Here is a 25,959-nt window from a genome sequence, read left to right as displayed (position 1 = left end):
TGCTGAAAATTCAGCTTTGCATCACAGGAATACATTACATTTTAATAAATATATTCAGATCAAAAAACTTATTTTAAACTGTAATAATATTTTCTATTGAACATTAGTGTAAATGCCAGAAACCGATGGATCCAGATTTTTTGTCAGATCTTATGATTTAAACATTTCAGAAAATGCACACAGACACCTGTTCACTCTCAGAATAGTTGGATTTAGTAATTCATTTTTTCCAGGGCTGAAACTGACCTTTAAGGCACTGATATCCTGACATGATCCAAGTGTCTCTGAAGTTTCCTCCAATGAGGTGTGAAGCTGGACCTTGATCTCTTGATCTTCACCTCTTGCTGTGCGCTGAAATTCTTGAGATTGGCTGCTGCTCTGCTGAACGATGACCTTAACCAGATCTCTCTGTATTTCCTAGAGAGTTGAAAGGACAGTATTTGTTATACCAAATATTTTAAATGACCACACTTAAAATAAAATGATAAATGCAAGTTTATCCCTAGATGTAAATAGAATTACCAGTGTTGTATCTTCCAGTGGCACACACTCTGTGGCATAGATGGGTTTAGTCTCTGTCTGGGTCCGATTACCATCAGTAACATTTACTGCCTCTGTGTTGGGTGACTTTGGACTCATTTTATTTACTTGATCACTTGTATCCATTTCTGTGTTTACAGACTGATCTACAGATTCAGACACTTCCATCAATTCACTGGCATCACTTGCTTTTAACATGGTGATTTGGGATGTTATTCCTGGCTTTGCTGGTACCGATTCAGTCAACTTGGTTTCTGGGCCTTCATTCTGCTTTTCCTCAGCTGTATTTGCAACATCAGGCTTTGTAAATTCTTTAAAGAGTTGGGATGTTGGTGCAGGTAAAGAACTTGTCTCTCCAGTAACTGCTCTGCTGTCTATACCAGGCATTTTGGAAAAGCCGGAAGTCTCCTGTAAGCAAACAAATGCTGTTCTTCAGAATTTTGTAAATGTAAAATATTATGCAATTTTAAACCAGCTAATAATAAATGTTTCTTGAGTAGCAGATGGATCCAGAATTTTTTTTTTTTTTTTTAAGATCTTAAGGTGATGCAGACATGTCAGAAAATGCACACAGAATTTTGTTCACTCTCAGGGTAGTTCACTGGATTTAGTATTGTTTTTTCAGGGCTGAAACTGACCTCTAAAGCACTGATATCCTGACATGATCCAAGTGTCTCTGAAGTTTCCTCCAAAGAGGTGAGAAGCTGGACCTTGATCTCTTGATCTTCTCCTCTAGCCGTGTGCTGAAATTCTTGCGACTGGCTGCTGCTCTGCTGAACGACGGCCTCAATCAGATCTCTCTGTATTTTCTAATGAGTTGGAAGGGTAGTATTTAGTCATACAAAATATTGTAAATATACCATACTTGAAATGAGCGTTCAAGATTTCACATAGAATTACCAGTGTTGTATCTTCCTGTGGCACACATTCTGTACGCTGGGAGGAGAGCATAAGAGGAGCTGTGGTGTCGATGGGTTTAGTCTCTGTCTGTGTCTGGTCACCATCAGTAACATTTACTGCTTCTGTGATGGGTGACTTTGAACTTATTTTCTTCACTTGATCACTTGTACCTCTTTCTATGTTTACAGATACTTCATCCTGATCTACAGATTCAGACTCTTCAATCAATTCACTGGCATTGTTTGCTTTTAAAAAGGTGATTTCTGAACCTATTCCTGGCTTTGCTTGTACTGCTTTAGTCAACTTGGTTTCTGTGAAATCATTTTGCTTTTTCTCAGTTGTATCTGCACTGTCAGGCTTTGTAAGTTCTTTTAAGTGCTGGGATGTTGGTGCAGGTAGGAAAATTTTCTCTTCAGTAACTGGTCTGCTGTCAATACCAGGCATTTTGGAAAAACCAGATGGCTTCTGTAAGCAACTTCCAGTGTCAGAGTCCTGTATTACATGCTTGACTGCAGGAAAATCAACTACTTCTTCAGGTGATGATTTCTAAAGATGAAAACAAAGCAGTAAGCCATTAACAGCTGTGCAGTGATTTCACCGTGGTTAAAGGAAGTATTTATGTATCCAAAACCAAATCACATTTTTTTTAGGACTGTCAAACAATTAATCATGATTAATCGGATCCAAAATAAAAGTTGGTGTTTATATAATAAATGCGTGAGTACTTGAGTATATTAATAATGTATATATAAATACATACATGTACATGTATATATTATAATAATATGTGTCTATATATATTTATATGTATTAGGGCTGGGTAAAAAATATCGATTCTCCGATTTGAATCGATCTTCAGTTTAACGCAACGATATCCGAATCGATTCTTAATGCACGTGCTTCACGTAAGAGGATATGAATATTCCCCTCTCGTCCTGAAGGTGTCACTAGTGTTCCTGCTGAGAGAGTTTTCTCAACTGCTGGTGATCTAATCACAGCGCAAAGGAGCTGCCTTAGATCAGATCAGAACATGTTGATCAGCTGCTTTTTTTTGCAGAAAAATCTGGTTATCAAAAATGATAAGGCTGTAGTTAAGAACTGTTAGTTTTATGGACAGTTAGAATGTTTTGTATACGCAGACAAGGGCTTTATAATGGGCCTGTTTTGAACGTTTTGAATTTAGAAAAATGTTTTATTTCTTAAACATGTTTGAAGTTCTTAATAGATTTCACTGTTGCACATTTACAGTCTTTTTTTTACAGCAATGTGCATTTTGCAGTTTGTTTACATGGTGTACAATGGATGCACATATTTATGACTTCTTGTTACAGTGTTCATTTAAAATATAAGTTGTTTAAAATAAACAACTGTGTGCACCCTATTATTAATGTAGATGTGTATTTCAGTAATAAACTTAAGTAGGAGAGTTTCAGTTACCAGCATTTCTATCAAAATATGGATCCCATGTCTGCAAAACTAACATTTTAAATGAAATATTGATAGCTAATCGATATCGAATCGAATCGAATCGAAATCGGAATCGAATTGAATCGAAACCATAAAAATAAGAATCGAATCGAATCGCCGAATTGGTCACAATACCCAGCCCTAATATGTATATTTAATTCTATATACATATAAACTCTTTATAGTTACATATAACATTTTGTATCAAATATATACATGTAAGGGTGTGTATTTTTTATATACATAATAAATTTAGACAGTACTCACACATATATTATGTAAACACAAACTTTTATTTTGGATGCGATTAATCGTGATTAATCATTTGACAGCCCTATTTTTTTAATATAAATTGAATAAATAAACAGAATAAATTGATCAAAATTGACAGTAGATCTTTACCTTAGTGACACGCTCTGTTACAGCAGAGGCATCTTCTGTCTTAAAATCTTCATCCTCTATTGTCGTCAAATCTGGGTCCTGGCAGAGAAAAAGGAAAAATGATTAGATTAAATGATTAGAGATGAAAAAATAATTAAAAATGATTTGAGATCATGGCCCAGTACATTTGAAGAATAGACTCCCTAAAGACAAAAGAAGGAAGCAGCAGTTACTGAAAGAAGAAGTGGAGTTATATTCGGCATTGTGCAATGAGTGCAGCCTTAGTCCTCAGAAAGGAAAAGCAAAAGATCTCATTTGCAAAGCTGACTGAATGTAAAACCTAAACAACAAGAAAATTGAAATCATACAATTCCAGGATTAACAAAAGCATCAATGACCAATTCCTGCGAAATCAAAGAGAAAATAGACCTTCGATCTAAAAAAGACAGAAAGAAAACGGACAACCATAGGAAAGAGGTCCAGAGTGTGCAAGAGTTCAGAGGGTTTGGCCAAGAGCTACATCAAGCCTGGGAGATAAATTGAAGGTTTTACCTCTGGAACACTGCATGTGAGAGTTCCTGAGGATGAAGACCGATTGTCTTCATCGTCCTCCTCACTGTAACGGCCTTCCATGAAAACCTGATGCACCAGGGTTATGCAATAACATATTATTCTTTAGGTTTTTATAGTGACAAAACTAATGAGCTGATTTTGTATTTAGTCCTAAAACTGGCTCATCCTCATCTTAGATGTCTCCTGAGCTGAGTGAGCAAGATTTTGAGGTGTATTTTTGATTGAGTTGACTTACCCTAACATCTTCAGCATTAAGATGTGGCATCGTAAATTCTGTGGTTTGCTCTGAAGGGGGAATCATTTCAGCTGGTTGTCCAATAGAGGCCTGAAAAGAAAATCAGCAAAATAGTTAATACTGCTTCTCTATAAATGGCATATATAACAACCTGTAGCAGATCTATACAGGTGGAGCTGGGGAGGTGGAGGGTTCCAGAGGAACTACTGAATTCTAACCTGACATTTCAATGTAAAGCAGCAAGCTCATTGGCTGCGTATGAAACATGAACCAATCAGCTTGTGCCAAGCTGTGAATATCATCAGTTTGCATTAACGGCCGATCAGTTTGCGCCATCTAAAGTTCCACGACAAAGGCATTTTAATCAAGTTGTAAAACTTGGGCAAACCAAACTCACTGTTCTAAGGTCACATGATTAAGATCATGAGAAAAGCCACTGGAGCGTCTTAACTAGATACTACTGCCTTTGCCAATAAAGCCATGTCTGTAATGATTTACTGCCACACCATATTGAAGTTTTAAAGCACTTTTCAAGCACAATCAAAAAATTCAAGGTTCCCACACATCCCTTTTTCTGAGTTGACTTTAAATGCAGGGATTTTCTCCTCCTCTCATTCCCACAGACATGAAAGGGAAGAGGAGAGGTCACGCGCCAGTCATGGTCACTAAAACACTACAAAATTTACTGCACTTTCAGAAGATTATCTAATATTGTGTGTTCTAACGAGAACTAACTAGACCAAAGGTCATTTGAAATATTGCATTATAAATCTCTTAAATGTAAATGGACACCTAAAAAAACAAACTATTAATCAAGATGGTTTCAAAGCTTGATATTTGTTTGTTTATTAAAGAGATGCCTGCGCTGAAACTGGAAAGCTGTCTTTCGTTATGACAACCATAATAATTGTAAAAGTTAAATCTATCACCCAATAATGCCATTTCAAGCATTGGCCTGCAATGTGACATTACATATTTAATTTAAAAATAGATAAATATGTTAATATAAATCTTGTATAACTATTGTTTATGAAGTTTTGTGTCTCATATTAATAGAGCCCTATAAAATAAGTTTAAAAATTTCCACCTTTTTTTTTTTTTTTCCAAATTATGCTTACTTTTTTTTAAGTTCTGGATTCCTTTTGAATTATTCTAGACCCTTTTTTAAAGGTTTAATTAAAATATTATTCAAAAAAAGCACTTTTTATTAATTAAAATCATGAAACATCCATTCAAATTTATATATCATTTTTTAAAATATTTTTTAATAATAATAATTTTATTAGTAAATAAAATGCACCATTCATTCACACAGGACTTTAAATAGTATTTATAGACATTATTGCATATTGCATTTGATTTATTTATTCTGTGACATTCCACATTATACAGTAAATTATACAGTACATTTATAAAATGACTGAATTTCTGTGATTCTGTCCGCATTTTCCACATTGAGGAAATCATAGGGCCCTATATTAATATAAGACTAGAATTTTACTTAAAAAAAAAAAAAAAAAAAAAAAAAAAAGACTCACACCACAGGAATAAGTAATCTGAAAATAGTATTTTTAAGTGAAATTAAATAAAATGGTAACCAGTTATGAAAGCTACATGCATTTTATATGTTTTTAATTATAAAATGACTCTCTGCACCTTTAAAACATACATGTTATCTTCCTTTGCACTTTTAAGTTGTAAAAATGTGGTATTTGTAAAATACCCTAAACTATTTAAAGCTGCTTTTGCTAACCTAAATATCCTAATCTTGGTAAACACAAGCAAATTTTTAGAGCGACAGACCCTTAACGCTTTGCTCCGCTCCACACTGAGCTGCTGTAGCTCCTGAATTGGCTGCAGGAGTTCTTGAGCCCAATGGAAGGCTGTGAGAGTTTGTTCTGCCCCAGCAGGAAGCCCCAGGCCTGGCCTGCAGCTTTCAATCTCATCAATGGTCCTCTTCATGGACTGAACATTATCCAGAATGACCTGGTACAGAAGACAGAAGGGATATGAAGTACTGTGAATGTTTACAGTCCAAACAGAGGATAGTGAGACATGTACAATACCTGTATGTTCTCCAGATGTTCCTCAGGAGAAATGTTCTCTGTGTCAGTGGTTGAAAGGATTGTTCTGATCTTAGCTATATTGTTCTCCATAGTCTTCACCTCTGTTTCAATGGCATCCATCTCCTAAACGAGTTATAAGTGAATTCCAATTAAAATACAGGCAACATAATTAAAACATTTCATCACCGTATTATATACACTAGTAAGCAATTCTAAGTCTCACAAAAACCCTTCAAATTATGTATAAACTGCTAGGGGTGTCAATTTAATAGTGAATTTTGTTTTTCGCTATATTACGATACCAGTTTTTTAGTTATTTTGATTTGCAGTTGCTAATTGCTCAAAAGTTGTGATAAATTAACACTTTAGCAGAACAAGTGATTTTAACAATAAGTTTGTTTCTTGAACAGCAAATCAGCATATCTGAATGATTTCTGAAGGATCAGGGACAGAGAAGACTGGAGTAATGATGCTGAAAATTCAGATTTGCCATCATTGGAATGAATGACATTTTATTTAAATATTATTAAAAAAATATATATTATATATTATTAAATTTAAATATTACCGTTTTATTGTTTCACAAAAACAATATAAAATAATATATCAAAAATATTATTTCACAATACTTTGTTTAAATAAATGCAGCCTTGTTGAGCATAAGAGACTTGTTTTAGAAACATAATAAAAAAAGGCTTACCAACCCCAAATGTTCGAACGGTAGTGCACATTTTGAGTAAATATAAACAGAAAAAACTAAAATATTTGAATATCTGTTGAAATATAAAATATTTGTAAAATACTTGATTTTTGAAAGTCTTTTTAAACATTTGGTTTTACTAAAAAACTCTATACAAAAAGTCAAGCATCATTTAATTAATTTTAATTTATTTATTAGTGCAATTAATTCTGCTCACAAAAATGTTTTCCCAGTTGAGAAGTACTTAAAGGCTATGCACACAATATTGTTCTAATTTAATAAAATGATTGTGTTAATACAGTATATGTGGCCCTGGATCACAATTTTTCGAAACTAAGCTTTCATTAATGTATGATTTGCTAGGACAATATTTTAACTAATTGAATATCTGGAAACTGAGGGTAAAAAAAAAATCTAAATAATAAGAAAATCACCTTTAAAGTTGTTCAAATGATGTTCTTAGCAATGCATATTCCTAATCAAAAAATACGTTTTTATATATTTACCGTAGGAAATGTACAAAATATCTTCATGCAACCTGATCTTTACTTAATATCCTAATGATTTTTAGCTTAAAAGAAAAATTGATAATTTCGACCCATACAATGTATTTTTGGCTATTGCTACAAATATACCCATGCTACTTAAGATTTAAGGTTTTATGGTCCAGGGTCACACGTTTAATATAAATGGACTATGTCCAATAGGTTTTTCCACTGGAACTGGTACAACTAAAAAATTTAAACAGTATGTTTAGAATATAACAGTAGTTCTTACAGCTGCTAAGTGCTGAAGGTGGGAGAGAGGGTCCAGAACGCTTTGCTGCATGAGTGAGATGTTTTGCATACACAGTTGGAGAAGTTGTTGTTGAGGACTGGTGTCAAACACTGGAGTGATCTCCTGCAGGGCAGGCAGGAAGTCCTCCAGAGATGCCCTGTATCCCTCCGATTCATCCAGCATCATCTACAGACACATCACAAGAGTTGAAATAAAGTAAAGTCCACTCTAAGTAAAGGTATGCTTCACTAGAAATGACCTGCAAAATTTTTTTTGTGAGGTTTTGACCTGACCTTGAGAGAGTTAGCATGGCAGTGGATGCATTTCGCAGTGGTGTAGGTTCTGGGAGCGATCAGCCAGGACTGAGCCTCTCTCAACCAGCAGCTGGAGCTATTGACTATACCATCATATTCCTGCAGACAGGCAGGGATCTGATAGGACCAAAATATAAAGACATTATCAGCTAAGGTTTGTTATTATGTGATGGCCTATGTTGTAAAATCATGATTATTAGGGATGCACTGAAAAGAAAGTTATTGGCCGAAGAGGAACAAAACATGGTTTTTCGTATTTTTCCCCTATGTACTTTGCCTATTTGTTTTTTCACCATTGCATTAGTTAAATAGCCAATAGTTGCTTTTTACAGTTTTGTCTTGCTTTTCAAAGAAAAAAAATCAAATTACAAAACAACAATTTAAAAATATTTATTTAACACGAAACAATTTTAATATTCTAGTAGACATTATAGCCTACCAACAAAGCACAATTTAATTAAAATTAATAAGTTAGTAAAATAATATTCTTTGGCCATTTTTAAGACCCCCTTTTTTGAATCAGGCATGTGGTTTTTTTTTGGGTTTTTTTGCTGAGCAAAGGAGAATGTTATAATAAATTTATTAATAGAGCTGTTGTAATGATTGTTATCAATATTTTTGTCTTAGTTTTTTTATTTTATTTTATTTATTTACAGAACAACAGTAAAATCACAATACTAACATTTATGAACATTGACTTATTTTGGCAGAAACCCGCAAGACCTCATTACTACTTTTTGCTGACAGCAGCAGATTTATGAATAATTATCATCACAGATTTTCCTCGTGCTTTGGACTTTTAACCCTGGCTAACAAGCTTGTGCAGTGCTGTCAGAATAAATACAGTTTGTGCATGTATAAGACAACAAAGTTCTGTAGTTTATTTACTAATGGTTTAAGGCCATTTCGCGAATTTCAGTCATCATACAGTAACCAGCAACAACCACCCCTTTATCTTCTCATCGAAGACATGCGATGCAGTACTAAACAGTCTCTCGCTGTTGGTGCTTTTGCATTTTTCTCTGACAGTTTCAAATGCTTCCACACTGCCGAAATGTTTGCTGCATTAGTGCGTGCCTCTATCTGATTGGGTTACGTCATTGTTCGGTACAATTTATTCAGCATTTTCGCTTATTCGGCCAAACACCGAAAGAGCTTTTTTAGCCCGATTAATTTCGGCATTCGGTGCATCCCTAATGATTATGCGTAACATCTGACTTTGCTGATGAGGGCGGTCCTCTGCTCGGCCTGTTTGGCTGTGGTCTGGTAGAGCTGCAGAGGCTCTGTGACCCGGTCCATAAAGATGTGTGCTCTGTCAGGCTTTTGCTCAGCCAAATCTTGCACCTCAGCCTCCAGCTCAGCTATCCGAGTGTGCCACTGGTCCAGCTCATCCCATATACGCTGCACACACAGGGACAGATGCACATTAGACTTCAGTAGACATCATATTTAATAGGATACTAATTAAAAAATGTGAAAGCTAGAAGAACAGTTCATTCAATGTCATAAAGACTTAAAGGGACTCAAAAATGAAATTCTGTCATTAATTACTCACCCTCATGTTGTTCCAAACCCGTAAGACCTTCATTCATCTTCGAAACATAAATTAAGATATTTTTGATGAAATGCGAGAGCTTTCTGACCCTGCACCGCAATGCAACTGACCCATTCAAGGCCTAGAAAGGTAGTAAGGACATGGTTAAAATAGTCCATGTGACAGCAGTGGTTCAACTAGGAAAAATACTTTGTGCGCAAAGAAAACAAAAATAACGACTTTATTCAACAATTTCATCTCTTCCATGCCAGTCTTTGACGCTGGTTCACAAGAGCACCATGACGCATGCATGTAGTTTGCAACAGAGAGGATGACTTGGAATTTTTTTGCCCAGCCTTACTTATTTGAACCAGATTATACAGACAATGAATTTAAAGAGTTGGACGTTTTACGTCAAAATGATGGCTCCTGCGCTAACAGCACCACACGTAAGCGTCGTGATACTCTCGTGAACCCACAGCGGAAATTGTTGAATAAAAGTCATTTAGTTTTATTTGCACATTAAAACATTTTTTGTAGCTTCATAAAATTACAGTTGAACCACTGATGTCACATGGACTATTTTAATGATGTCCTTACTACCTTTCTTGGGTGTGTCAGTTGTGTTGCTGTCTAAGCAGGGTCAGAAAGCTCACAGATTTCATCAGAAATATCTTAATTTGTGTTCTGAAGATGAACGAAGGTCTTACAGGTTTGTAACGACATGAGGGAGAGTAATTAATTACAGAATTTTCAGTTTTGGGTGAACTACATCTTTAAGAATTTTTATTATAGAAATAATTTTATCATACATTGTAAAAGCATTTAGCAAAATTAACAGAATGTGTTAAAAATGTGAAAGACTGGATGACCAATAATTTTCTACTATTAAATTCAGATAAGACCGAGATATTACTTATTGGACCAAAAAACAGTACACAGAATCTCTTAAACTGCAATTTGCAACTAGACGGATGCACTGTTATTTCCTCTACAGTCAAAAATCTGGGTGTTATATTAGACAGCAACCTGTCTTTTGAAAATCATATTACAAAAACAGCATTCTTCCATCTTAGAAACATTGCCAAGCTACGGAACATGTTACCTGTTTCTGATGCAGAAAAGTTAGTTCATGCATTCATGACGTCTAGACTGGACTATTGTAATGCACTACTAGGTGGTTGTCCTGCTTCTTCAATAAATAAGCTACAGGTGTCCAAAATGCAGCTGCTAGACTCCTTACCAGGTCAAGAAAATATGATCATATTACCCCAATTTTACGGTCTCTACACTGGCTACCTATTAGGTTCCGTATCACTTACAAAATATTACTTCTGACATATAAGGCCCTTAATGGTTTAGCTCCTGCACACCTAACTAGTCTCCTTCCACGCTACAATCCCTCACGCTCCCTAAGGAGCAAAACTCTCGACTTTTAGTAGTACCTAGGATAGCAAAGTCCACTAAAGGAGGGAGAGCCTTTTCACATTTGGGTCCAAAAATCTGGAATAGCCTTCCTGATAACGTTCGGGGTTCAGACACACTCTGTATGTTTAAATCTAGATTAATGACTCATCTCTTTAGCCAAGCATTCACATAATGTATCTCATAACGTTGTACTTCAGTTACATCTGATCAAATGCACATCAACATTTTTCAGCTTGGGCAAAACACATAATTTTTGCTTGGTTGGAACAGCAGCTACGATAATTATTTCTCTATTTGTTTCTCTGTTTCTGCCACGGGATTTCCATCCCGTGGTAACTAGGAATTACACAAGATTCAGACTGGATTCAGAAGAAGAGATGATGCCAACCCCTCAGAGGACCGCCGATGATGCCAGCCTTGAAACAACATACAGCACTACACAATTTTTCTACAAGTTTGATTGCAACACATAATCATTACTATTAGTGTTCATCATCTGTTTTTGATTACACCATTACTTTTTTTTTATATTTATACCATATGTACATCGACTTAACATACAGTAGTCACCACTAATAAGCTACTAAATATATTGTAGTAGCCTACATTTTTTGTACAGCTGCTTTGCAACAATTTGTATTGTGAAAAGCGCTATACAAATAAACTTGACTTGAATTGAATTAAAAGCAATTTTAAACATTTTAAAAGTAAAACAGTGAAAATCACTTGACATATTGTGCATTTGTTCACAAGTGTTCACATTCTCTCTCTCTATACACATGCCTCATATTTCCTGAATATAAATTGTTTCTTTTTTATAATCTGAAACATGCTGAGACTTATTATTATATTAAGTGACTTACATAATGCAAAAAACATCATGCATCAATTAAAACGAGCAAACCGCACAAGTTTGGATTTGTGCCGAATGAGAGAAGCAAGTGAGCCAAGTTCAAGGCTGGAATACACTACACTACACTACAGAAGTTAAAACACTGGGGATCATAAACTTGCCATCCAAATAGTTACAAAAAAAACTAGGAATTACTAATCAACTGAGGATTACACACTACTAGACTTTCAAGTAGTTCCAACCACAGAAACTCACGCAGAAACACATGCCTTGTTTCTAGAATATGTGAATACGAAAATATTTAAATGTTCTAAAATCGGTTTGATATCCTCCGAGATTAAATTTTAAGCCTGTCTTGATAGAAATTGACAAAGATATTTTCAACAGTGTGATTTTTCAATGGAAAGAAGTACCTTTTGTGTACGTTCAGCCTCAGAAAAATTAGGACTTGTTTGCTTCAGCAGGGTCTGCACACTGTTCAAGCCCACTGTCACATCTCTAAGCAGCTCACTCATTTTACAGAGAGGACCACTTCTCTCCATGACCATGCCCAACTGAAAAAAAAAGTGTCCCAATTGTTTTAACTATAATTTAAATTACCACACAACACACATACACTGAAACTATACGTGGCATATTAAACATATATGTGACCCTGGACCACAAAACCAGTCATAAGGTTAAATTTGACAAAACTGAGATTTATACATCATATGAAAGCTCAGTAAATAAGCTTTCTATTGATGTATTGTTTGTTAGGATAGGATAATTTTTGGCTGAGATACATCTATTTGAAATCAGAAATCTGAGGATGCAAAAAAATCTAAAAGACTGAGAAAATCACCTTTAAAGTTGTCCAAATTAGGTTCTTAACAATGCATATTACAAATCAAATTACATTTTGATATGTTTACAGAAGGAATTTTACAAAAAATCTTCATGGAACATGAACTTTACTTAATTTCTTAAAGATTTTTGGCATAAAAGAAAAATCTAAAATTTTGACCCATGCAATGTATTTTTGGCTATTGCTAAAAATATACCCCAGCGACTTAAGACTGGTTTTGTGGTACAGGGTCACATATTTTAAAACAGATTTGCAAACAACTGTTTCTTTTTTTGTAGAATTGCATAATATCTAGCTACAACAAACATGCACAGTAATAATATTCCTATATGTGACCCTGGACCACAAAACCAGTCAGGTATATTTGTAGCAATATCTAAAAATTCATTTTCTTTTATGCCAAAAATCTTTAGGATATTAAGTAAAGATCATGTTGAAACACGAAACATGAAACCATTTAGTAAATTTCCCACCATAAATATATCAAAACGTAATTTTTGATGAGTAATATGCATTGCTAAGAACTTCCTTTGGACAACTTTAGGCGATTTTCTCAATATTTAGATATTTTTTGCACCCTCAGATTCCAGATTTTCAAATCGTTGCATCTATTGCAGCCAAATATTGTCCTACTCTAACAAACCATGCATCAATGGAAAGCTTATTTATTCAGATGACAGAAATCTCAGTTTCAAAAAATGGACCCTTATGACTGGTTTTGTGGTCACATATAGACAGTATGTAACTATAAAGATAAATAAAGTAAATACTTTGTCCTTAGCCTCCTGCATGGAGACGTTGAGCTCATTCTGTAAGACTTGAATCTCTGAAGGTACACAGCTCCATTTCTTCTGCACTCTGTCTATGACATCCTGTAGTTGAGCCTTCTGTGAAACCAATTCCACTTTGACTTCCTACAGTGCGATACAACACAATGAACACCACATCCACACCAAGGACTGCAGAAACAGACACCCTGCCTGTCAAACACAGGCACCAACCTGTAAGTGTTGAGCAGCTGACTCAGACTGTAAAACCGTCAAAAGAGAAAGAACATTCTGCTGAATGGCACTCAGCTCCTCCTGCACACGACCCAACTCCTGGATCTCAAAAAGCACCTCCCGACGGATGTTATTGCTCTGATCTCTGAGACTACACATAAAAAAAATATAGATTTTGAACATTTTCAGATACTCAACATACAGTGAGGGAAAAACTTATTTGATCCCCTGCTGATTTTAAATGTATGCACACTGACAAAGAAATAATCAGTCCATTATTTTAATAGTAGGTGTATTTGAACTGTGAGAATGAACAACATCAAAAAAATCTAGAAAACAAATTAAAAAAAAAGTTATAAATTGATCTGCATTTTAATGAGTGAAATAAGTATTTGATCCCCTATCAATCAGCAAGGTTTCTGGCTCCCAGGTGTCTTTTATAAAGGTAACGCTCTAATCTCGGCTTGTTACAAGTATAAAAGACACCTGTTCACAGAAGCAAAAAATCAATCAGATTCCAAACACTACACCATGGCAAAGACAGAAGAGCTGTCCAAGGATGTCAGGGACAAGATTGTAGACCTACACAAGGCTGGAATGGGCTACAAGATCATCGCCAAGCAGCTTGGTGAGATGATGACTACAGTTGGTGCGATTATTCACAAATGGAAGAAACGCATAATAACTGTCAATCTCCCTCGGTCTGGGGCTCCATGCGAGATCTCACCTTGTGGAGTTTCAATGATCATGAGAACGGTGAGGAATCAGCCTAAAACTACACGGGAGGATCTTGTCAATGATCTCAAGGCAGCTGGGACTATAGTGACCGAGAAAACAATTGGTAACACTCTACACCGTGAAGGACTGAAATCCTGCAGCGCCTGTAAGGTCCCCGTTTGAGAAAACTCATGTCCCATCTGAAGTTTGCCAGTAAACATCTGAATGATTCAGAAGACAACTGGGTGGAAGTGTTGTGGTCAGATGAGACCAAAATCGAGCTATTTGGCATCAACTCAACTCACTGCATTTGGTGGAGGAGGAATGCTGCCTATGACCCCAAGAACACCATCCCCACGTCAAACATGTAGGTGGAAACATTTTGCTTTGGGAATGTTTTACTACTAAGGGGACAGGACAACTGCACCGCACCAAAGGGATGATGGACGGGCATTGTACTGTCAAATCTTGAGTGAGAACCTCCTTCTCTCAGCCAGGGCATTGAAAATGGGTCATTGATGGGTATTCCAGCATGACATGGACCTGAAAACACACGGCCAAGGCAACAAAGGACTGGCTCAAGAAGCACATTAAGGTCCTGGAGTGGCCTAGCCAGTCTTCAGACCTTAATCCCATAGAAAATCTGTGGAGGGAGCTGAAGGTTTGAGTTGCCAAAGTCAGCCTTGAAACCTTAATGACTTGGAGAGTATCTGCAAAGAGGAGTGGGACAAAATCCCTCCTGAGATGTGTGCACACCTGGTGGCCAACTACAAGAAATGTCTGACCTCTGTGATTGCCAATAAGTACTAAGTAATGTTTTGCGAAGGAGTCAAATACTTATTTCACTCATTACAATGCAAAGCAATTTATAACATTTTTGAAATGCATTTTTGATTTTTTGTTGTTATTATGTGTCTCACTGTTCAAATAAACCTACCATTAAAATAACAGACTGATCATTTCTTTGTCAGTGGGCAAATGTACAAAATCAGCAGGGGATCAAATAATTTGCTCCTCACTGCAAATGTTTGTGCTGGTGTGGGCAAGTCATACCTTCTGCAGCGACCCTGTAGAGACTGCAAGTCCTGACAGATTTGAGGAGACACTTTCAGCTGCTGCAAATTTGAGACCCCGAGCAATCGTGTCACATGGTGTTGCAGAGATGCCAAAGTGTGATGCTCCTGTTCAATCCCATCTTGAAGACGCTCAGTGAGGCTCAGAACACCCTGAAGATCCACTAGGGATCCCGTCACCGTAGATGAGTCTGGAAGATCATTCTGCAGTCTGTCAAGACCTTCCTTTGATTTATTCAGCTGCACAGCAAAAACAATCATGAAAAGAAATGAGTTAACACACAGCTTAATCAGTTTATATTGAAATTCGAACAAGCTGAAAACTTACACGTATTACTAAATCTCTCCATTCTGCTTCTTTATGAGACATGCTGGCATTGAGTGATTCTACTCTGCACTGCAGCACTGCCCAAGACCTCCACAGTTGTCCTAGCATCAGATCCAAAGGTGCTTTGCAGCGTAGACCTGGGCAACCTTCCCTCAATTCCTCCAGCCTTTTACCAAGGTTTTTTAGCTCTGTCTGGAGCCCCTGCAGATTAAGACAATTTCAGTGCATATTAATCTAGCATCTTGCATTGTTATGAGATGAAAAGTGGTACAAGGAACCATGAAAAACAGATTTTCAGAAGTCACAAGCAAGTTTTCATTGTTTCCGCAAATCATCTTAAGAACTCCATAGGCATCAAAACATGCATGATAAACAAATGCTGTTAATTACTCACCCTCATGTCGTTCCAAACCCTCAAGAACTTTGTTCATCTTGGGAACACAAATTAAGATATTTTTGATGAAATCCGAGAATTTTCTGACCCGGCAGAGACAATAACGCAACTACCACGTTCAAGGCCCAGAAAGGTATTAAGAACGAAGAACGAAGGTCTTATGGGTTTGGATCGACATGATGATGAGTGATTAAATGACAGAATTTTCATTTTTGGGTGAACTATCTCTTTACTGGCATATAATGACCACAAACCTTTACTTTCAGCTGCTGATCTTGACAGGCTTCAAAATCGGCTGGTTTCTGACTCAAGTATTTTGAGATTTGAGAATCAACATTTTTGAGAAGTTGGCTCACTTCTTCATGGTGACTCATGTGCACAATTTGGTCTTTCATGGATCTAAATTGGAGCAGAAAGATCAAACCATTAGACGCAGCTAAATAAAACTGCATTTAGTACATTTCATTTAACCAAATAGATGTATTCCATTTAGACTAATTGCTTCAGAGCTTGTTTTCTGATGAAAATGTTTCCACCGTATGCGGCACCATTTAAAGAGCTTTCTGAGAATATTATTAAATCGTTCTGAAACTATTTTTCCCCACTAGTTTTACAATTCTAAAATGATTTTTCAATTTGATATGAAAATGTCAACAACAATCAGTATTGATGAATGCAACAATCTGAATCATAGGTCAAGGTTGTTAAGTTTTTAGAGAAAAACAATCCATAACGTACTTCATAGAGTATGACTAACCTCTGTAAGGCCTCAAGTCTGAGCTGAGCCTGAGCTTCTAATTTGGCATCTTGTACTAGAAGGTGACTCAAAACCTTGATATGGAGCTGCTCGGTTAGAGGGATGGAGAGGCATGTCTGCTGGGGAACAGAAGCACCAACTTCAGACAAGCGAGCCTGGAAACCCTCAACCAGAGTGGTGAATATCTGCTGAATATAGCGATGCTCCTCTTTGTAGCCTTTGAAGCCATCAGAGGGGATCATGAGATTGGAGCCAATCTGCTGAAAAAAGCTCTCTGCAAGCTGAACAGCCCAGCGGTAATGTTTCAGTGCCTCACGAGCTTGAAGCAGTTTGTCCTGGACAACAAAACACAAACTGTTTAAAAACTTGATAAACAACATTAATAGCTTGCTAAAAACTAGAAATGGGTCAACATACAGTTTTCCAAATGATCGTGATGTTCATTTGAACAATCCCAATATCAAGTCTTAAAACTGTATTGCCGTTTATCTCTTTTAAAGAGACCCCAGGGTATTAAGACTTGTACAACAGGCTTAAATGAACATAAAATGTATCTTACTGAAATATGTACTAAAAAAAAAAAAGAAAGATTTACATTATTTAAAAAAATAATTCCACATTGTTTGATACATATTTTGGACTATGAGGGACGCCATTATTTCGATAATGTGAAATGGTTGCACTCTGTGAGCTACTGGTGCTACCGGTTGCTATTTTTAGTGTAACAAAACTCGGAAAATAAAATACTGATATGATGCGTCTGACACTTGTGCGGCTTTTGGTTGTTAATTTTTAGCCGAAGGGCAACAAGAGAAGCAATGTAAGACTGCTTTCCAAGCGATAAGAAGAGGAGAAAAGAATGGGATACTTGTGGATGAATAAAACTTTCTAAAGACCCGTGTCTTTGTCCTCTCCACTTTAGCCCTGATGTCAATGAGGCCTTTAGTAGACCACAGCTACTGAAAGAGCTTACAAATGGCAGAGACGAGAAACGCCAGATGCCATCCTGGCAGGATGTAAACATGCCAACACTTGTCATGACGCCAGTCACTGAAGGAGTTTCTTAGCATGGATTTCATTCGATATCTGGGGTTCACAGTTTAGAATCTTGTAAAGAATAAAATGATGGTTTGGCATTTGGTTTAGTTTTTTTACAGACGCTAGGACACATTTGTCAATACTTAGGTCACTTTTGCATAACTCTTCACACAATTCTCCTAACCGACTTTCAGTTTGGCAAAGCAGTTCATTTCACATTTAAAATGCACTACAACTACCAAATCACTTTATTCAGGTTTCAAATAAACTCATTCTTCCAGAACACTAGCAAAGGTTGACAGCCACAATTGACAAAACAATGACCTAAAAAACACTAACAACATGTAGCATTACACAGTGTTTTCTTGTGTAAAACAAGGACACATCTCTGTTTATAATTGCAATATATATTGTTTATAACTGCAATATATGTTCCTGGAATGAATCAGACATGATGCAGAATTCGTCAATATTTTATGTATTTTTTTTTTGCACTAAGTAATTCCAAAATACAATAATTTGTATACACACCATCCACTGATACAGATACAATAGTAACGCTAATCTACTCGCATTTTTAGATTTGAAATATGTGTCAATAAAATATTGCTGTTGAATTTTGCTGTCTTATTCAGTTTTGCATTATGTTATTGTTTTGAACATAAGTTTAACAGTTTTGAAAACAGGATATAAGCACGTGCAAAATGTCCTGTACGTACAAAGATTTTTGGCAGTTGTTGTGTCTGAGTGAGAAAAGAATTCATGAAATTTGAGAGATGTAGTCATTTAATGCATTTTGTGCCAAAACAATGATATTTGATCCTCAGTTTAGCCCACATAGATTTCTGTTGTGCTCACTGTGTGAAGAGTTTTGCAAAAGTGACTTAAGTATTGAGAAATGTGTCTTAGCGTCTGTAAAAAATTGTAAGTCTATGCTTATATCCATCACTACCAGTAAGCACTTTCAGTAACAGGTAGTGCCAGTAGCTTATTGAGTGAAACTATTTCACATCATCGAAATAATGGCACACCCCACATTCCAAAACGTATAAAATGATGTGGATATTTTAAAGACCGTGATACTTCCATGGGTTTTCAAAAGTAGAATTCTAGTGGTGCTAGTTTATTTGAACATGCATAGACACATGGAGCTTACCATATGCATGCCGCAATCATTAAGAGTTCTCTGGCCAAGATCAATGGTCATCTGGTAGCGTTCAGCATTTACTCCTTTCCTGCAGTGCTCCAACATTCGCAGAACAGACTCAATGGTCTGGATTCGCATCCAGTGCATTCGCAGCTCTGCATCAATGGTCTTATTATCTGGTTCCAAGCAGATGGTCTCCTTCAGCTGCTGCCTCACACTGTTGAAGAGCTCAGTGAGTGGACTAAGGTCTGCAGGACTGCCGAGTCGCTCTGCCAAAGAGCACTCAAGAGTTTTAGTCTCATTTTTTACCGTGAGCTCCCAAGATGCGAGCTGCTCAGTGACCAAACGGATTTTCTGCCTTTCTGCAGTCATCTGGGATGGATAGAGGTCCTTTGAAATGGCCTCAAGGTGGTCAGCGGCCTCTTGACATGTCATTCTCACCAGAGGCAGCTCCACAAGGACAGCTTGACAAAAGCCAAGCCTAACGTCATCTCCTACACTCAAGTCTATAATTTGCGACAAGCTCTTCTTCACCACCTCTCTAGAGTTCTCCATGTACTGCTTTAAAATTAGGTAGTCCTTCTGCTCCTTGGCTTGCAACTCCAGCAGATGTATTCTCCGCTGTAGGTCTAGTACAGAATTGAGCATCTCTTTCCTCCGAGAATCTGGACAGTGTTGAATTTCCGGTACCTTGCACAGGAGCTCCATCAGGATGTGCTTGACAGGTTCAAGAGCAGTGAGCGAGTCCCTTGTTACAGGATACTTCTGCCTTGTGACATCAGCACTCATCTGTCTCAAGCTCCTCAGAATGACGTTCTGTTCCTCAGCAGAAGATTCCTGAGCATGAAGGAGTTCCTCAAGCACCCAGTGCAAGGCCCACTTACGGTTCACAACCCTAGAGACCTCTTCTTGTAAGGCTGTTAGCCTGCTGACAAGCTGAAAGCTTTCGGGTACACTCAGACCATGATTCACATTTTTGATTTCCTCTAACAGGGTCTCCAAGTTATTTGCTTGTCTCTCAGCTTCCTTCAAAGCCTCTGTGCATAACTGAAGCTGAACCCTCAATTCTGGGATGGTAGTTTTAGGTTCAGAAGCCACTGTTTTACCAGACTCTTTTTCTAAGACTGAGGTCAACCAAGAACTGCTGTCAGTGATCTGCTTCCACAGTCTCTCTCGAATATGAAACATTCTGTTCATTTCTCCAACAGCACATTCGGTCTTCTCTGTAATCTTAACGTACAAATCCTCTAGGGAATCGAGAATAGGAATCATGGAGTCCTCCTCATCAAGTCCTGTAACTTCCTCTCTTAGCTCTTTCAAAACAGAGGCCAACTGAAACCTCTTTAGAGATGTTTCAGACTGCAGTTTCTTCATGTAGTTGACCTGGTGACTTGCCTCATCTGGAAACAGAGACAACCTCCTGCTCTTGCTGACTTTGCTTTCCATTTGTTTAGCCCATATAACATAGTCCCTGATAATCCTCATGACTGGTGAACAACCACTGCCATTCGAAGTCTGAGCACTAAGTTTCTCCTGAGTAAGAGCAAGCTGAGAATTCAGGCCCTGCATTGCGACTTCCACATCTCTGAGCTCTTTCTTCCCTAGTGGACTTGAGGAAAGTTCCTGAGAGATCTCAAGAAGGTACAGGTACCACTCAGTAAATACTGCAAGGTCTGCAATTCTAACAGTCTCCTGTAGCACACTTTGGCAGTCCATTTGTCCTTGAGAGGGATGCAGAAGAGACAGTGACTTCTCCAGAAGCTCCAGTTCATGATGCAGATCCCCTGCTTCTTGCAAGAGTGCAGATACTTCTGCTGTGCAGATGTTAGCACACCACAGACTGCTGGAAGCAACCTGCTCTACAGTTTGCCATCCTTCCTGTAAAGCCCTAAAAGGTTCGATGCAGGCCACGGGTCCCTCTGCCTCACCTAGATGGGCTGAAATCTGAAAGCATGTCTGTAGGAGCTCCTCTAGTATGCCTCTCTTCTTCTGCATGTTCTTCAGGAATGCATTCAGCTTGTCCACTTGCAAGGTGCTGCTGTCAATGCAATCCCTTCAAAAATGTAAGAACAATGTGGTTACTTTTCAATATTGTACAACATCTACCAATACAGACAACAGTACAAGCAATGGACACCCCCACTCATTCTTAATTGTCCCCACAAGGACGAGGATTTTGGATATCGTTATCTTTGTGTGGACATTTTGTCATCATATTGTAGGGTATACCTTAATACACACATACATGCAAAAAATGTCAAAGATGCTCACTGCGTCAGTGTGCTGAACTCAGCCTCCAGGTTGTGTAGAGTATACGTTAAAACCTGTTTTTGCTGGTGGTACTGTGTGACCTGCTGGAGCTCTGCTTTTTTTAACTCCACCATGTTTGAGGTATCCAGCAATATTGTGTTCCATCTGCTCTCTACGCTTTGCTCAAGCTCTGTAGAGGGTCCTGCACTGGATTCATGTTGAGACAGTTTAGCCACTTGCTCCAACACATGTTGCCGGCAGATCTATGACACACATACAGATACACATACAGAGTTGAGGTCAAAAGTTTACATCCCCTTTCAGAATCAGTAAAATATTAATTATTTTACCAAAATAAGATGGATCATACAAAATGCATGTTATTGTTTATTTAGTACTGACTTTAAGATATTTCACAAAGAATGTTTACATGTAGTCCACAAAAGAAACTAGTACAGTAGTTGAATTTGCTGTTCTTCAGAAAAATCCTTCAGGTTCCACGATTTTTTTGGTTTTCCAGCATTCTCTTGTATTTGAATCCTTTCCAACAATGACTGTATGATTTTGAGATCCATCTTTTCACACTGAGGACAACTGATATATGCAACTATTACAGAAGGTTCAAACGCTCACTGATGCTTCAGAAGGAAAAACCATGCATTAAGAGCAGGGGGTGAAAACTTTTGAACAGAATGGAGATGTGTACATTTTTCTTATTTTGCCTAAATATCTTTTTTTTTTATATACTCCCCTTCAGAGGCTACAGAAGATAGTTACATGTTTCCCAAAAGACAAAGTAAGTTAAATTTACCCTGATCTTCAAATTCAAAATGTTTCACTCCCCCAGCTCTAAATGCATGTTTTTTCCCTTTGGAGCATCAGTGAGCATCTGTGAAAGATGCATCTCAAAATCATACATCATTGTTGGAAAGTGTTCAAATACACAAAGAATTTGTGGGACCTCTAGGATTTTTCTGAAGAACAGCAGATAGTTTAACTGTTCAGGACAAACAAGAGACTCATGAACAACTATCACAAAAAAAAAAAAAAAAAAAAAACAGCTGTGAATGAATCAGGTCAATCTGATCAATCACACAGTATTAAGAATCAAAGAAATGTAAACTTTTGAACAGGGTCATTTTAATAAATTCAACTATTATTTTCTATTGTGGACTATATGTAAACGTGAAAAATGTTATTTGGGTCAGTACTAAATAAACAATAACATGCATTTTGTATAATCCCTCTTGTTTTGGTAAAATAATTAACATTTAGCAGATTCTGACTTTTGACGTTTCAAGTCATAACGTTTACTGTCATTTAAAATGGTTATGGTTAGAAAGTTTCACTCAGGTACATGATACATGCACGTAATTTAATTTCAGAACGTTTTAGTATTTGGTTTGTCCCTTCTACATTAATTATAGGAGACCTTGAGAGCTGCATTACACTGCAAAAAATGCTTTTCTAGCTTAGATTTTGTCTTGTTTCCAGCCAAAATATCTACAAACGCTTAAATCAAGAAGGATTTTCTAGACGAGTAAAAATCTTGTTTTCAGAAAAAAAAAAAAGTCAAAATTAAGTGCATTTTTGCTTTAAACAAGCAAAATAATCTGCCAATGGGGTAAGAAAAATAATCTTGTTTTCTGTTTGAAATTAGTTTTTTTTTTCTTACCCCATTGGCAGATTATTTTGCTCGTTCTAAGCAAAAACTCACTTAATTTTGACTTGTTTTTTCTGAAAACAAGAAATGTTTTTGGACTTGTCTAGAAAATCCTTCTTGATTTAAGAATTTATAGATATTTTGGCTGGAAACAAGACAAAAAAATCTAAGCTAGAAAAGCATTTTTGCAGTGAAACTCCAGAGTTTATGTAAAACCTGATAATGTAGACCAGCATGACTTGAGATGATCTAAAGATCAACTTGAGCTCCAATGGAAGCAAAGTTCGATGTTTAGTAATTAGATATCTCCTGTTTTTAAAAAATAGTAGATGGGATGTTCATGACTAGCACTGACATCATCCACTGTCAACAGCTGTTCACAGCTGGAGGTTTTGGAGAAACCAGTCCAATGAGGTAATGTACTATACCTCTGCTTCTTCCAGTTGATGAGTCATATGTGCAATGCTGAGTTGGGCCGGTCGGTACCGACATCTGAAAATCCACAGGACAGTCCATGCCAGACCGCTCTCAGACTCCAAGAATGATGAGTTCTGAAGCCAGGAATCTTTCCCTCGTTTAAATTCCTAGAAGAAAAAATGGAAACTTATAGTAAAAATTCTAAAACAGACAGAAGGAAAATAGTACAGTAAAAAGCAGAACATAGCACAGGAAATTCCTCCATCCTGTGCAATTTCCTTTCAGAAGTCTAGAGGGAATATATGGTCTTCAAGTCAAAGACTGACAAAAAATTTGATCAACAGATAACTGTCAGTTATATTTGAGAGCAAAACTAAATCTGGGTTTATACTTGATACAGAAATGCAAACTGTATTTTTTCTGTTAAAAGCCCACATGTTTAATTCACAGAAGCTTATTGAGTAATTCTTAAACAATTAAAGATCAAAATCATAATGCATACCTCAGAACCGTGATGGCTTATCAGAAGTGGCTGAACATTTGTGAAGGTGTTCAGTAAAGTGGACCACACATGTGTCCTGGTAGGCTGTTCCGCATGCATCATTCTATCCTCACCGATTGCTGCTGATCTTCTGTTTTTGGACGCTTTTTTCTCAGCAGATGAATCTGAATTGGCTCTGTGCATTTCTTCATCCTACAATAAGCAAAAGTGTCATAGTTTATATTTCAATTAAAAATTCCACTGAGATATTGCTTGCACCTGTTTCAGAGCTCGTTTAAATGTGAAAACAGCTCTGCTTTTGACTCGTTTGAGAACAAGGAATGCTGCCCCGTTGGGAATTGAGTCTTCCCTTTAAAAGGCGTGGTGTGTGCCTTCAGGCCTAAAACAACCTCAGGAGGCAGTACTGCAGAAAGGAGCGCTAACAAAATGTAGTTGGTATAACTAAACTTAATGAAGTTCTTGCTCACAGAACTAATACTACATAATCTGATATCGAAGCCAATGGATAAGTTCAACAATATACGGTTACCATTTTAAAGGTTCTATGAAAATCTATTAGAATGGCAACACATGGAATGATACAGCAATGATGCCTATGGGAAATAACAAAAAAATATTGAAATAAAATAAATTAAATGTTAAAAAATATCTCATGCATTTAAAATCTGATGCATTCATGAAATGATCCAGAAATAAATAATGCCTATGGGGAATAAATAAAATAAATATTTTTTCAAAATAAAATTCAATATGCATTCAAAATCTCATGCATTATATAAAATATGCATCCATGGAATGATACAGGAATGATGCCTATGGGGAATAAATAAAAAAAATATATATATATTTTATTCAAATAATAAAATTAAAAAAAAAAGCAAGGAAACAACATTCACATTTGAAGTAAATGCTTTACATGCACATAAAAATGGTCAATGCCAGTCTTTCGCACAGCTTGGAATAATTACGACTCATTTAGATGATCAAAGTTCTTTCAGATCTATTTTTTGAAACCGTAGGCATCCTACATCACCCACAAAAGGAGGAAATGAATCTAATTGTCTCAAGTGCAAATGGTGCAAAATGTAAAATGAAAGGCAACAATTTGAGCATGAAAAGAAATACATTTTCTGCCTGTAGCAAATGATTGTAGGTTCACTACCTGTGTGCCATATTACAAATGATGTTCCTTCTCCTAAATCCTAAATAATTTAATACGTTTTAAAAAGGTTTGGAATGACAAAAGATTTTTGTGAGTGATGTCACACGAGACTGTGTATTTTTGAAGAATCTATATCAGGGCTCGCATTTGCAACTAAAAATTACTGCGTGTAGCTCTGAAAAAATATTTAGGAGCATCAGTGTGACTGACCCGATCAGCATATTTGTGTTTGCACTGAGAGGAGCTTTGAAGATTTCTATGAGTTTTTGCAACGTATCACAGATATATCTCATGAATCTTTTCATAAAGTGTAAAGAGAATGTAAATTTTTAAGGGAGATTGTAAATGAGATATTTCATACAACAGTTAAATAAACAAGTAGTTAATATTAAGTGACTTACATTGTCTGACTATAACACTATTGCCTGATTTTGCTCCATTTCATCGTCAAAAGTAGTCTGAAACAAGTCACAACTGAGCCGCTGCGCATCTCAATTTAAACACAGCTGTATTTAATTTATGAATGAACATACGTTTTTACACTAATCTAGTGAGTCACTGATTCAATTTCCCATTCATAAAAACAGTCACTTGCTTTATTCCTGACTGAATCAGCCGCTCGAACGAATCAAATGAATGAATGATTCAGTAATTAAATCAGTGTCTTGCTGCCACCTGCTGGCTGATTTAGTTTCATCTTTAAGGTATCTTTTCAGTTATTCAAATCATTTAATATATCTGTATTCAAACCTTTATATTTAAAACATCAATCTCAACATGAATTTATTGCACTCATGCCACCTAAGCTACTTTTGTGTTCTTCCATGCCACCTCTGTAGTACAAATTAATTTTGATTGGTAACTTATTCTTACTGTACTTGTTCTTATTCTGTTG

At 36.6% G+C, this 25,959-nt stretch overlaps 1 protein-coding gene across 1 annotated transcript in view; it reads right to left on the bottom strand.

The window, feature by feature from the left end:
* syne2a (spectrin repeat containing, nuclear envelope 2a) overlaps positions 1-25,959 on the bottom strand; it is a 136,430-nt gene that overhangs the window by 62,440 nt on the left and 48,031 nt on the right. The window contains exons 41-63 of the mRNA XM_073816637.1: positions 23,903-24,094; positions 23,412-23,567; positions 21,342-21,583; positions 19,080-21,123; positions 16,886-17,220; positions 16,383-16,527; positions 15,735-15,935; positions 15,387-15,646; positions 13,617-13,767; positions 13,386-13,529; positions 12,182-12,322; positions 9,172-9,354; positions 7,933-8,070; positions 7,640-7,825; positions 6,163-6,285; positions 5,900-6,082; positions 4,097-4,186; positions 3,841-3,927; positions 3,310-3,387; positions 1,441-1,986; positions 1,179-1,349; positions 523-948; positions 247-417 (exon numbers count right to left, since the gene is read on the bottom strand). Of these exons, the coding sequence (XP_073672738.1) occupies positions 247-417; positions 523-948; positions 1,179-1,349; positions 1,441-1,986; positions 3,310-3,387; positions 3,841-3,927; positions 4,097-4,186; positions 5,900-6,082; positions 6,163-6,285; positions 7,640-7,825; positions 7,933-8,070; positions 9,172-9,354; positions 12,182-12,322; positions 13,386-13,529; positions 13,617-13,767; positions 15,387-15,646; positions 15,735-15,935; positions 16,383-16,527; positions 16,886-17,220; positions 19,080-21,123; positions 21,342-21,583; positions 23,412-23,567; positions 23,903-24,094 (6,393 nt within the window). The remainder of the gene's footprint in view (positions 1-246; positions 418-522; positions 949-1,178; positions 1,350-1,440; positions 1,987-3,309; positions 3,388-3,840; positions 3,928-4,096; positions 4,187-5,899; positions 6,083-6,162; positions 6,286-7,639; positions 7,826-7,932; positions 8,071-9,171; positions 9,355-12,181; positions 12,323-13,385; positions 13,530-13,616; positions 13,768-15,386; positions 15,647-15,734; positions 15,936-16,382; positions 16,528-16,885; positions 17,221-19,079; positions 21,124-21,341; positions 21,584-23,411; positions 23,568-23,902; positions 24,095-25,959) is intronic.

This window comes from Garra rufa, chromosome 13 (genome assembly GCF_049309525.1).
Source record: "Garra rufa chromosome 13, GarRuf1.0, whole genome shotgun sequence".
In the NCBI taxonomy this organism is placed as follows: domain Eukaryota; kingdom Metazoa; phylum Chordata; class Actinopteri; order Cypriniformes; family Cyprinidae; genus Garra; species Garra rufa.
The sequence above is the reverse complement of the archived record's forward strand: the minus strand, read 5'-3'. Positions and strand labels throughout refer to the sequence as shown.